Source organism: Microcebus murinus, chromosome 14 (assembly GCF_040939455.1).
Source record: "Microcebus murinus isolate Inina chromosome 14, M.murinus_Inina_mat1.0, whole genome shotgun sequence".
Classification (NCBI taxonomy): domain Eukaryota; kingdom Metazoa; phylum Chordata; class Mammalia; order Primates; family Cheirogaleidae; genus Microcebus; species Microcebus murinus.
In genome coordinates this window covers 30,864,334-30,878,852 of record NC_134117.1, presented here as the reverse complement: position 1 = coordinate 30,878,852, position 14,519 = coordinate 30,864,334, and the positions used below count along the sequence as shown (strand labels likewise).

The following is a 14,519-nucleotide window of genomic DNA, read 5'->3' as shown; positions in this document are numbered from 1 at the left end:
TTCTCCTTCTAGTAGAAAAAAAGAAGAACATGGTATTTTTGTCATATGACACCACTAACTTAGTTTCCAGATAGTTCCCAGCAAGCTCCCCTGCATCCCCCACTCTCACCGGCCATCTACACATGCTTCAGCCTTTCCAGCTGCCAGCCCTTTGCTCAGACAGTGTTCTCAACCTGGCCTGTCCTTCCTTCTCCCCCCGGCCACTGTCTAGACTCCAAGGCCAATAGTCCCTGTGAAGTATATAAGACTCTTCAACCCATGGTGATGATGCCTCCTCTGGGAGCTCCTTGCATGTATAGCCCTGTGTTTGGGTACCTCCTGGGCCTCTAATTGTTCCCCAGCTAAGAGTACAGCCTTCTAAGAGAAATATTTGATGGTGACAAGATCATTGGATAAGGTCCCTGGTCAGAGGCCTGGGCTCTTAGTTACCGCGCTCTGTGACTTTGACCAAGGCAGATCCCCTCTGAGCCTCGTGTCCTCACTCAAAATTGGATTTGACTAGAATCCTTGTTTAACACACTCGTTGAAATCTCCGGAATTATCTGGGCAACTTGATTAAAATACCAATTCTCAGGACTCTTTACTAGGGATTTATATTTGGAAGGTAGCTGTCAGGCCCTGGTACCTGGGTTTTTAATATAGGCAATTTGGGAGCCTGCAGAGCTATACAATCTAGAAGTCTGATTCTGAGGGAGCCTTTGCCTCATTCTCCTTTGGATCCACCACAGGGTCCACAGAGCAGGTAACCAGGGATTCCATGATGAGGCTTGTCCGCAAGATTCTGTGGCTTCCAGGATTGGTTTATATTCCTACACCAAAGGACCCAGCTGGGAAGAGCCTTCCAGATTTCAGCCCATTCACGGCACACACACTCTCATTTTCCTAGTGCTGACAGACAAGCTTTGTTCATGGAACAGTGGTTTGCTAAGGAGCCATTTGAACACAAAAGTGGGACCCTGCTGCCTTGGACAGCTTCCATTGGCTGGGTGTGGGGTCCCTGGCATTAAAACTCCTCTCCCTTCCCCCCTCCCCCCATCACCCCTCCCTTCCCTTTAGGCTGGGTGTTGCCATCCTCCCCAAGAGTGCTGCTCTGGGTTACTCAGGCTGCACAAGGATGCCTCGGGGTGGAACACTGGGGGCAGAGGGACGTGGTTCAGGACATGAGAGGGTCGAGAACAGAGCTCTCAGATACATCACTGAGACATAACCCTGCTCACCGAAACTGATTACCCTCAGTACTCCCCAAATCTTGCAAAACCAGTGAAAACAACTTTTTGGGCATCTCCCAGTGACTGCATAAGTTAAGGCCCAGCTGTTGGGCCCTGCACAACATGTGGCAGGAAATTCACTCAGTTAGAAAAGAGAAGTATCTGTGCGACCCTGAGTGGCTCTCAGACCCTCTCCAGACTCAGCTTCTCTGCTGATTTCTCCAGCTGGTATGTTTGAATGCTCCAGTGTGTCTGAGAGAGGGCGTCCAGAAGAAAGCCTAGCTCGGATTATGTATATAGGCATGCTGCACTTAATAATGGGGATAAATCCGGAGAAATGAGATATTAGGCGATTTTGTCATTGCTCAAACATCATAGAGGGTCCCTACACAAACCTGGATGGTACAGCCTACTACACACCCAAGCTATATAGTATGGCCCATTGCTCCTAGGCTGCAAACCTGTACAGCATGTTACTGTACTGTATACTGTAGGCAGTTGTAACATAATGGTAAGTATTTGTGTATCTAAACATATCGATACATAGAAAAGGTACAGTAAAGACACGGTATAAAAGATAAAAAACTGTACACATGTATAGAGACTCACCATGAATGGAGCTTACAGGACTAGAAGTTGCTCTGGGTGAGTCAGTGAGTGAGTAGTGAGTGAACGTGAAGGTCTAGGACATTACTGTACACTACTGTGGACTTTATAAACACTGTATACTTAGGCTATACTAAATTTATAAAAAACATTTTTCTTGCTTCAGTAATAAATTAACCTTAGCTTGCTGCAATTTTTTTACATTATAAACTTTTTTTTAAACTTTTGGGCTCTTTTTAGTAACACTTAGCTTAAAACAAAAATACATTGTGCAACTGTACAAATGCATTTTCTTTCTTTATATCGTTATCTTTTCCTATTTTAAAAATTATTTATTTATTTATTTTACTTTTTAAACTTTTTGTTAAAAACCAAGACATGGCTGAGCACAGTGGCTCATACCTGTAATCCTAGCCCTTTGGGAGGCCAAGGCGGGAGAATTTGTTATATATGTGGTCCGCCATTGACCTAGATGTCATTATGTTACTCACGACTGTACACCACTTAGCTAGTTAGGGAGTTGATTTCACAGCCCCCAGATAAATTAGGATTTCTGGAGGAAGATATCATCATATGCTCTGGAATCAATATATTCTTTTTTTTTAATAATTTTTTTCTTTATGGAGATGTAGTCTCGCTATGTTGCCCATGGCTGGCCTCAAACTCCTGGGCTCAAGGAATCTTCCTCCTTAGCCTCCCAAGTAGCTGGGACTATAGGCATGTGCCACCATACCCACCTCTGGGGTCAATTTATTCTTACATGCCTATCAGTCTTTTGCTAGGTGTACATCTCAAATTTGTATCCCGAAGATTTAGCTAACATCAGATGTTTCAACATCTATGTCTAAAACAGAAGTCTTTTCATTCACAACCACAAGGAAAAACACGGATGAGAGGAAGGCCATAAAATTAACTAGAGGGCCTTAGCTAGGAAAGAGAGGCAGCCACTAGCCTAATCATGAGAGTTTAAATCCCAGCTCTGTCTCTCAGTGACCTTGACCTGGACAGTTATGTAGCTCCTGTGCACCTCAGGTTCCTTATCTCTAAAAGAGGTGTAACATTCCTAACTTGCAGTGTTGCTGTAAAAATTAGCAATAAAGTATATAATGTGATCAGCACACTATTTGGAACATTGTTGGCTTTCTGGGAATGTTGTCATTGATGGGTAAATGAGCCAGCAAGGTGGATGAAGGTTCTTTGTTGCTCCTTGCAGTTATTTTTCTGGGCCCCTTCCCACAATCAAAAGTCTTTCCCCTTTATCAATCTCCCAACCTTTGTTTTCTTGCTTCCTCTCCCCACCCCAAGAAAACAACCACGCTTTTCACAGAGGGGCTTGCATACATACCTCTGGGGGATATTGACATGTGGCAGGATGTGTGCAGAACCCCAGAATGAACACAGCCTCTCACTCCGGCCCTTCATCAGACTTACTTAGGAGACAATTGTTCCATAATTATGTCAAGAGTGAAGTTTACACAAACTATTAACTTCAAAGCATGAGAACTCAAGAATCTAAGTTTGTGCATCTTCACTGTTATGAGTACTCAAGAGGAAAAAAAAACCTTAGCAACCCCACATTCAGCTGTAATAAATAGTAACAGTTGGTATGGACAGAGCACCTTCCTGAAGAAGATACACAGCTAAGTATGTACACGTTGACTATCCCTAATCCAAATGCTCCAAAATTCAAAACATTTTGAGGGCCGATGTGACACTCAAAGGAAATATTTGTTGAAGCATTTCAGATTTCAGATTTTTTAACTGTGGATGCCCGACTGGTAAGTATAATGCAAATAATCCCAAATCTGAAAAAATCTGAAATCTGAAACACTTGGTCCCGAGCAAGCAGTTCAGATAAGGGACACTTAACCTGTGTGTGTGTATTTTATCTCATTTATTCCTGACCACAGACAGGCCTTTTACAGATGAAGAAAGCATGGTCCAGAGAGATTGAATAATTTGTGCAAGGTTGCACTGCTAGGAACAGTGTTTAATCCAAGTGTATCTCACTCCAAAGTCTGTGCTCTTAAACACCACTCTGCCCTGTCGCTGATGATGATGTTCTTGGAAGGTGTATTTTCATCTCAAAGATGAAATGTAGCTTTAGTGTAAGAAATTACACTCCAAAGGCACAATTATGACAGAGGGAACAATTTGGAAGCAACTCTAGTTTCATTGGTGTCTTTAAATCATTCTTGTTACATTGGAGCCAGGTTTGCGTGATGTGTGTTGATTTCCTCATGCAGCAAATATGTATTAAGTTCCTGCTGTGTACCAGACACTGTGCCAGACTTGAAGGATCCAGGGTCCTGGCTGGACCAGGAGTGAGAAAATAAAGCATCATTAGCATCACAAGATATTTCCCATGTAGTCTTCAGACTAACCTTATGAGTGAGGTCCTATAATTACACCCATTTTGTAGATAAGGAAACTGAGGAACAGAGAAGGAAGTGTTAAGTCAGGATTATACCAGCACGAATTGGACCTAGACAACATAATGCTAAAGCTCGAGATTATAACCATTCCTTCATCTCCCCAAAGGGAATAATCAGCCTCTGATAACTTAATATTGACTGCAGCACTTTCTTTTCATGCAATTTTTCAAAATCTTTCTGATGTACAATCAACCAAGTGTGTGTGTAATCTTATGGTCATTCTGTAAAAAGCATGTGATCCTTGTTGCATTTGCCTACAGAGATAAAAACCTTGCTATACTTCCTACGATACTATTATTAACAGAGCTAAAACTGCTAGTAGATCTTCCGTGCTAGGTTCCAAGGGAGTAGTAGGGCTTCAAATAAACATTAACGGGGATGGAAAATGTTGAGTTCCCTTGCTTGTAGTTTTTGGCTTATTTATTTTCATTTTATGGGAACAGGCCTGTCAACTCTAAATGCATCTGGCTCTAGCAGAGGAAAAGAAAGGAAAAGCAGGAAGTCCATTTTTGGCAACAATCCGGGCAGAATGAGCCCAGGGGAGACAGCATCATTTAACAAACCATCTGGAAAAAGTAAAGTCACCTTCTTCTAATATCTTTGCTTGATTCTGCATGCTGGATAATTTAGATATTTTACTGCCTAAGTACTTCCCTTGAATTTTTTTAGTTCTTTTTGTATTTTCATGAATGTTCATATTGTCTGAGTGTGGTATAAATTTTTTTAATTGCTAATTTACACTTTTAGCTTACTAAAAATAGCATTTCACTGAAGATGTTTTAACAGTGTTTGCCTCAAGAGTAAAAATTGGAGGCACCTTGGAACATTCTAGTGGTTTCTTGGAACTGCTCTCTTCACCATTATAACTCCAGAAGATATATCCATTTTATTTCTAGTTTTTATTATGAAAGTAATAAATTCTCGTAGTTAAAAACTCAAACAATTCAGTGTATTATTAAAATTCCTTTCCACTCTCAATGTCCCAGTGCTGTTCCCCAGAGGTAACCTCTATTAAGTTTATTGCATTTTGTTCGGGAAAAACAAGATCCTTTCTAAGATAATCTAAATGGGATATAGGCATACCTCGGAGATATTGCAGGTTTGGTTCCAGACCACTGTAATAAAGCAAAAATCACAATAAAGTGAGTCACATGGATTCTTTGGTTTCTCAGTGCATATAAAAGTTATGATTACACTATATTGTTGTCTATTAAGTGTACAATAGCACTATGTCTAAAAAAAGTACTACCTTAATTAAAAAGTATGTATTGCTACAAAATGCTAGCAATCATCTGAGCTTTCAGTGAGTTGTAATCTTTTCGCTAGTGAAAGGTCTTACCTTAAGTAGCCATGTTGATGGCTACTAGCTGATCTGGGTGGTGGCTGATGAAGGTAGGGGTGGCCGTGGCCGTTTCTTAAAAGAAGACAACACTGAAGTTTGCCACATTGATTGACTCTTCCTTTCACAAAAGGTTTTCCTTTATCATGGGATGCTGTTTGATAGCATTTTACTCACATTAGAACTTATTTCAAAATTGAAGTCGATCTTTTAAACCCTGATGCTGCTTTATCAACTAATTTTATGTAATATTCTAAATCGTTTGTTGTCATTTCAACAGTGTTCACAGCGTTTTCTCTAGGAGTAGTTTCCATCTTAAGACACCACTTTTCTCGCTCATCCGTAAAAATCAACTTGTCATTCATTCAAGTTTTATCATGAGATTGCAGCAATTCAGTCACATCTTTAGGTTCCACTTCTAGTTGTCTTGCTGTTACCACCACATCCGCAGTGACCTCCTCCAGTGAACCAACCTCTCCAAGTCGTCCATGAGGGTTGGAATCAGCTTCTTCCAAACTCCTGCTAATGTTGATATTTTGACCTCTTCCCATGAATCACAAGTGTTCTTAATGACATCTAGAATGGTAACTCCTTTCCAGAGGTTTTCATTTTACTTTGCTCATATCTATCGGAGGAATCACTATCGATGGCAGCCATAGCCTTTAAAAAAAATGTATTTCTTAAATAAGACTTGAAGGTTGAAATTGCTTCTTGATTCATAGGCTGCAGAATGGATGTTGTGTTAGCCAACATGAAAACACCATTAATCTCCTTGTATATCTCCATTAGAGATTTTTGGTGACCAGGTGCATTGTCAATGAGCAGTAATATTTTGAAAGGAGTCTTTTTTTTCTGAGTAGTAATTCTCAACAGTGGGCTTAAAATATTCAATAAATCCTGCTGCAAATAGATATGCTGTCACACAGGCTTTGTTGTTCCATTTATAGAGCACAGGCAGAGTAGAAATAGCCTACTTCTTAAGGGCCGTAGGATTTTCAGAATGGTAAATGAGCATCGGCGTCAGCTGAAGGTCACCAGCTGCATTAGCTCCTAAGAAGAGAGTCAGGCTGTTCTTGGAAGCTTTGAAGCCAGGCATTGACTTCTCCTCTCTTGCTATGAAAGTCCTAGATGGCACCTACTTCCAACAGAAGGCTGTTTTGTTTACGTTGAAAATCTGTTGTTTAGTGTAGCTACCTTCATCAATGATCTTAGCTGGATTTTTGGATAACTTGCTGAGCATCTCCATCCGCTCTTGCTGCTTCACCTTGTACTTTTATGTTATGGAAACAGCTTCTTTCCTTAAAACTCATGGACCAACCTCTGCTAGCTTCAGACTTTTCATCTGCAGCTTCCTCACCTCTCTCAGCCTTTGTAGAACTGAAGAGAGTTTAGGGTTTTGCTCTGGATTAGGCTTTGGCTTTAGGGAATGTTGTCGTGGCTGATTTGATCTTCCTTTCTCCATATCAGCAATAAGGCCATTTTACTTTCTTATCATTTGTGTGTTCACTGGAGTAGCACTTTTAATTTCTTTCAAGAACTTTTCCTTTATGTTCACCATTCAGCTAACTGGCACAAGGGGCCTAGCTTTCAACCTATCTCTGCTTTCAACATGCCTTCCTCACTAAGCTTAATCATTTTTAGCTTTTGATTTCGAGTGAGAGATGTAGGACTCTTCCTTTCACATAAACACTTAGAGCCATTGTAGGGTTATTAATTGGCCTAATTTCAATATTGTTGTGTCTCAAGGAAAAAGAGGCCTGGGAAGAGGGAGGGAAACATGAGAGTGGCTAGTCAGTGGAGCAGTCAGGACACACATATATCAGTTAAATTTGCTGTCTTATTTGGGCACAGTTTGTGACACCCCAAACAATTACAATAGCAACTACTAACATCAGAGATCATTGATCATAGATCACCATAACAGATATAATTAAAAAGTTTGAAATTTTGCAAGGATTACCAAAATGTGACACGGAGACACAAAGCGAGCACATACTGTTGGAACAACAATAGACATGCTCAGTGCAAGGTTGCTGAAAAAACCTTCAATTTGCAAAAAATACAATTATGTGCAAAGTGTAATAAAGTGAGGTACGCCTATATAGCCAAACATACTTATATAACTTTTATACCTCACACGTTACTTTCTGTATATTCATCTACCTTATTCTCTTTAATGCCTGTGTAGTATCCCATTGTATGGAAATACTGTCATTTATTTAACCACTTCAAACTAATACTCTTGGGTTACTTCCTGTTTTTGTTTTGTTTTTTCCTATCAAAAACAATGCTGCAGTGAACATCCTGGTACACATATTGTTGTGTATTTGTGCAGATATACCCACAGGACAGACGAAGTCCTAAGGGAAAGGACGTTTAGGCTTTTAATTTAAAGTGGTGTTGCTGCATTCATTTTAAAACTAAGCAGCCACCATGCTGTTTCAAGGTAGTAAACTCACAAGTAAAATCCCAGATGAATTCTGATGTATTTCTATGCTATTGACTGTTTATTGGGATATTGTTCAGGTTTATCTTTCTAAAATATTTAAAGTTTGTAACACTAATCTGAGGCTAATCTCTTGGGGGGTTTAGGTTCTTATGAAGGCATTCGACAGACGTGGGAGGAATTTTCTTCCCCTCTCAACCCAACCACCTCGCTCAGCGCTATCATTAGAACTCCCAAATGTTATCATATCTCGTCGCTGAATGAAAATGCCGCCAAACGTCTGTGTCGCAGGTACTCTCAGAAACTGATCCAGCACACCACCTGCCAGCTGCTGAGGACCTACCCGGCTGCCACGCGCATCGACTCCTCCAACCCGAACCCGCTCATGTTCTGGCTCCACGGGATACAGCTCGTGGCGCTCAACTACCAGACGGATGGTAACGGGCCTGCGTGCTCACCTCTCTCCTTTGCATCTTATATTTCAGTACATGGGTCTCAGCAAATGACATTTTTTCAGCAAGATTCCAGACTGGGGCACACCATATGTGAGAGTAAAAATGCAGATGATGGAAAACAGAAGTGAATTTGATACTGAATTGCACCCCTGATGTTTCTTGAGTTAAGGTGACAGAAAAGAACCTTGAAGGGGCCTAGGAGGTCCCCTGGTCCTGCCCCTTTTTTAAAGCACTTTAAAAGTACCAGACTGCTCTTGACAGATCTGTGCCCATTTTATTTTTAAAGATTTTGGGACGGGGCAGGGATTTTCTAACACCTCTTAGTTAACCTGTCTCACTATGCAATTGTTCTTGCAATCAAAAAGTAGTATTGCTCCAAATGCTTTGCAAATTAAAACCATTTTAACTTCTTCTCATCCCTTTGAAATTGAGATGGAGGATAATGGTCAGTGCTCTAGGAGGAGCTACCAAAAGGAAAACCAGCATGTGAATTACATGAACAGAGTTAGAAGTGTTCACATTTCTCCACTGCTAATGAGACCCTGTTATGAGGCCTAAAACTCCAGAGTGAAAGCAGCACTGATTGCGTGCTCAGTGTGTACCAGGCACCGTGCCGGATTCTTGATCCCCTGTTATCTTACTTAATCTCACCACAACCCTAGTACCTCTATGAAAAATGAGGATCATCCATTTCTCAGATGAGCAAACCAAGGCACAAAGCGGTTAATTTGCTCAAGGTTGCAGGATGACTTGTAACGATAAATTCAAGGAATCTAGGAGTTTAGAGGATAAAGTGTTTTGTTTCCACCTGGTTATGGGGGAAGGAGAGGAGCTATAGAAGGTGACGAAGGAGTAAAGGAGGAAGGTTTCCTAAAAGCTCATTTGAAAACCAGAGTCTTTTCTGTGAACAGTCAAGCAGTGAGCAGCCCTTATCATTGGTCTCACATGAATCAAATCTTTAACAAACCATGCTGAACCACCAGCCACAGCACGGCCCTGTCTCCAGCTGAGGTCAAACCACAGCTGTAGCTCTGGGACCAGCTAGCTACCTGGCGCTCGTGCCAACAGCGCCCATTTGTGGCTGACCCCAAAGGCATATGGTTAGAGATAATGGTCATGTGTTTTTGCCCATGTTATATTTGCTTTTTTCAATTGAAATTAAATAAGGTGATGCAGATGAAGTACCGTACTTAACACGGTGCCTGGCACATGGAAAGCATTCTGCAAATGTGAACTATCATTAAGTGTGTTTGATAAGTTGTGAAAACAGTATGATTTGGACACACAAATGGAAACAATAGTGAAATACTTTCGACATTATAAAAATTCTATTTTCTATTTCTTTTCAATCTTTCCAAAGTGGCTTGTGGGTTCACATCTCTGGCCCTGTCTGTAGCCCTGTGTCCACTGGTGCCGTTGGCTATTTTGATACCAAAATGTTTTAAGTAAACTGAAATAACTATCAAAGGTGGTCTCAAGGAAGTGAAAATGCATTTGGTTTTTGAATGTGGCCTTTCAAAACCCTGAAGTGCCAGGCCTGGTGCGTACACACTGGCTCCACTCATGGCAAAGGGAGCCGCAGCTGAAGGGGACGCAGGGAGTTGCCACTCTTCAGGACACCCCGCAGTCCAACAGCACATGCTAAAGCTTGTCCTTCACTCACCCCTGAAGGCCTTGCCTTTCTGTCAAATCAAGTATTGTATCGAATATGTGTTAGCATATTTGAGCTGCCACACACAGGGAAAGCAGATGACTGTGTTGTGTGGTTCATCCTTGAGTTTCTCTGCATAATCTTCCAAGCCAGGAAGGAGTGCTTCCATATAATCTCTCTCTATGCAAGCAAAAGGCACTGATTAAATATCTCCCACACTGGACAAAGCACAAGCTACAGGCAGTATCAGTGTGTTCGTCTGTAGAAATCGTCTTCATTTCTGCACACCGGGGTTAGAGCCTGGTTTAATACCTTACACACAGTAGGTGCTCAATAAACACTTGCTGCCCTGAGCTGAAGCAGATTCTCCCCTATCAGCCTCACTGCAACATGCACCTGGGGCTCTTGAGTTTTGGTCAAGATCTCTTCCAGGTACTTACTTCTCTGTGACTTGTAAACACAAATAGACAGATAAAAGTCTACATTGGAATCACCATTTAATTGTTGAAAAGAATTCTGATGTTAATAAGTGTTTGATTTTCCATGAAGCATCCCATCGAAACAGCTGAGAACCCCTCCCAGTGTCCCTCCAGCCTCCCAGTATGTCTCCTGGTTCATCTGCCTGGATTTGCAGATTTGCCTGGTTTCATTTGTCTGGATTTGCCACTTCCTGGATTTCAGGGGACTCTGTTGCCCCAAAGGGGTGTCCATGGACTTAGGGCCATCTCTTCCCAGGCTTTCTGCCAGGTTGCTCAATTCCAAGAAGGTCTGATGTGATCTGGAACCAGGAGTATCCCAGGTGCGCAGTCAATAAAACCAACTCTTAAGTTTGGAAACCGACCTGAGGCTTATCTGCAAACCCCTGATTATTGCTGGCAACAGTCCCTCTGAGTCCTTTCTCTCTGGGGCAGAATGATTCCTGCCTCATATGCCAGGATTTACAAGTGTGTAAACATGCAACCTCAGTCCAAAAAAAGCTTATTTTAAAAAAGCATTTATTGTGCTTTCTTAAATGATAGTCAGGTTTTTTTAAAAACAGGGACAGTGTCTCAATATGTTGCCCAACCTGGTCTTGAACTCCTGGCCTTAAGTGTTCCTCCTGCCTTGGCCTCCCAAAGTGCCAGGATTATAGGCGTGAGCCACCACACCAGGTCTGATAGTCACACTTTTTAGGATGACTTTTCCAGCCCCCAGGTGTAGGGATAAATATAATGAGAATGGTGTCTATTTAATGCAGGATTTTTTAATGAATAAAGACCATAAAGGCAATAATATGCCTGATCTACTATCATATGCATTGATTCAGAGGAGTAACAGGGTTACACTGATTGGTGCACACTCTTTCACTTGGTTAAATTAAGGGTTTTCAAATTATAGCCACAGATGAAGTTCTGGGACCACCCCTAGGGGACAGTGAGAGGCTAGATTTGAGGTCCCACCTTTATTTCTGAGCAGCTCCACCTAGACTTGTTTTATATATTGGGTCACCAAATGAGATCTTAGTTAAGAAAAAGTGCTTTAGAGTTTTGGAAAGCTATTAGGATAGACACAGTGCTACTGAAGTCAGACCTGAAACCCAAATGGGGTTGGTATCATAATCATAATATAATAGGTACTTTTATTAAGTACCTTCTAAGTGCCAAATCTCATTTATCATAAAAACACCCCTATAACATGTACATTATATGTCTCTGTAGTAAAGATTAGGAGGTCAAGCCATCTGGATTCAAATCATAGCATCCGCCACTTACTAGCTGTGTGCCTTGGGTGTTTTCACTTCTCTGTGCCTCAGTTTCTTCATCTATAGAAATGGAGATATTAAAAGAATCTAATTCATGGGTTACTGGGAGGCACTTGCACATGAAGTGCTTAGAATGGGGTCTGGTCGTTAGTAAGAGTGCAGTAAGTGTGAGCTGCCATTGCTGTTGGTAGCAGAATCTATCCACTTCACACTTACTGCCCCCACGTGAGCTCATTGGCTTCATTCTCTTAGCCACCCTCACCCTATCTGTGTTCTGTGTCACAGTGTGGCCTGGGAAGAGAACTCTCTCCCCCTGCAGGTCAGGCCTCAGAGAATCAGTCAGGACTAGAAGGGGCTTGTGGGATGAGGCCCCCCATCCACCTTTAACAGATAGGGAGACTGAGGCCCAAGGAGCTTTCGTACATCTGAAAACCTTACCACAGGAAGTCTTGCGCACAATCCTGGCCAACCCCACGTACATGGAAAAATTTTATACACAATATTGGTGGGGGCCAAGTTCTCATTGCTCCAAGACGCTTACCCCACTTTGCCTTGATGTCGGTCCATGTAGCAAAGTTCATTCCGCACATGGAAGGAATCTATCAGAGGGAACATTTGTCAGGTGTGTCTCATAAACTTTTAGCTCATTTGGGCAACTTGTATACAGACTTGCACCGTCAGATGAGCATTTGAATGTGTAAGAGCCCAGAAATAATGCAGGAATTCAATCACTCATCAAAGAACTGTGCCAAATAAAATTTGGCCACAAAAGACTCAAAGCCTTTGTGAGGGTTCCTGAAGTTTATGATTGAGGGGATTGTGGACATGATGGGAATCATATGTGATGATGACCTTTTTTTCATATTTAACTCCAGTTTTTTTTTAAAAAAAAAGTAGAAATATTATGATTTGTGTGTTGAAATTGAGGTTTCAAGGAAATGCTGTTTTTCTTGCTATTCTTCTAGTCTTCCTTGTATAATTAAGATTTTTATCTTATGTTTGAAAAGCAATAATTATCCATACAATTGTCTGCATAGCTCAGTGTTTGGGGATAAGAAGATGCCATTTTTCCTTTCCAAAATTCGGTATAAAATGAGGCGCAATCAGCCCTTGGTGTCCTTGTGTTCTGCATCTGTGGATTCAACCAGCTGTGGATTGAAAATATTTGGGGCAAAAAATGGATAGTACAGACTTTTTATTATTATTATTATTACTATTCTCTAAACAATACTACATAACAACTATAAACTTCTTTGTATTAAGTATTATAAGTAATCTAGAGATGATTTAAACTATACAAGAGGATATATATCAGTTGTATGGAAATACTACACCATTTTATATGTGGGACTTGAACATTCATGGATTTTGGTATCCTTGAGTAGTCTTGGAACCAATCCCCCATCCATACAGAGAGAAATCTTGTGTATGTCACAAGATTTTTCAGATGGCTGTGGTAAATTTTAATTTTCAAAAGGAGTTTTTGAGTGGCAAAAGCTGGTTTGGAGTGCTAACACTGGGCATATGTAGACCGTAAGCTCCTTGAGGACAGGGATTTTTATCTCTTGTTGCCTGCTGTATATCTGCTGCCTAACACAACCTGGCCCGTAGTAGGCACCCATCAGTCTATGGGACGAATGGATCATTGTCTCTTCATGCTTAGGGAAAATTGATGTAAAGTTCTTTTGAACTTTAAGTTTATTAGATAAAACTTAAGTGGCAGAGTAACAAGCAATGCTGACTTTGTTTCACAGATCTCCCTTTACATTTAAATGCTGCGATGTTTGAGTCAAACGGTGGCTGCGGTTATGTTTTGAAACCTCCAGTTCTGTGGGACAAGAACTGTCCCATGTATCAGAAGTTTTCTCCCCTGGAAAGAGACCTGGACAACATGGAGCCTGCAGTCTATTCTTTAACTGTAAGTATGTCCCCTACTGTCAGAATATAAGCCTTCCTAAATAGGAACTCGTTTTGAACTGAAGGCATTGCAAAGCTGTCATGTCACAATTTTGGTTGTGCAACTTGAGATCCCACAATAATTTCTTGGCATTCCCAGAAAGCAGTAGCTGTGGTCAGGTATGCTGTCACCAGGCATTCTATTTGCCAGCGCCCAGTAGATGGAGATGTGAGGTCCCCGCTTCACCTGAAATACTGGTGCTGGGCATCTGTTATCCAGGGTCCACAGAATCATAACTACAGTTACATCCTATAAAAGTTAACCTCCTTATTATCAATTCATCAGCTCTGTGATCCAACAAGCTCTGTGATCAGACAAACTGGCATCGATATGCAAATACAATCAAGAGTCTTTCCTCCTTATAGTTTAACTTTTTCACTCCTGGGCCTTTCCTTCTTCCCTTTAGCACCTAATTAACTTATTGTCAAAATTCCACAGACTCTCCTTAAAAACAGAAACCTGGTAGCTCTTCACTCAACTTTCTTTTCCCTTCCCGTTCTTTTGCACCCTCTTAGCTAACTGAGAAGAAAGCTGGGTGGGGCATTTGAAAGTAAGGGAGGGAGGAAGTCATGTCTTCTCACACCTTTAGATCTTGTGTCTCTCCCTCCAGAGGAAGAATGCCAAACAGTCCTCTGTGAACAACACCTGAACCCCCTGGGCTAACCCCATTCACTGACTTGC

The 14,519-nt window shown here is 41.4% G+C and overlaps 1 protein-coding gene across 4 annotated transcripts in view; it reads left to right on the top strand.

Moving 5' to 3' along the window:
* The window catches only part of PLCE1 (phospholipase C epsilon 1), a 288,193-nt gene that overhangs the window by 252,692 nt on the left and 20,982 nt on the right, over positions 1 to 14,519 (top strand). For all 4 annotated transcript variants that reach the window (XM_076009963.1, XM_012766294.3, XM_076009962.1 and 1 more), the window contains 3 exons: positions 4,693 to 4,824; positions 8,181 to 8,471; positions 13,636 to 13,799. In XM_076009963.1, coding sequence (XP_075866078.1) covers positions 4,693 to 4,824; positions 8,181 to 8,471; positions 13,636 to 13,799 — 587 coding nt within the window. The remainder of the gene's footprint in view (positions 1 to 4,692; positions 4,825 to 8,180; positions 8,472 to 13,635; positions 13,800 to 14,519) is intronic.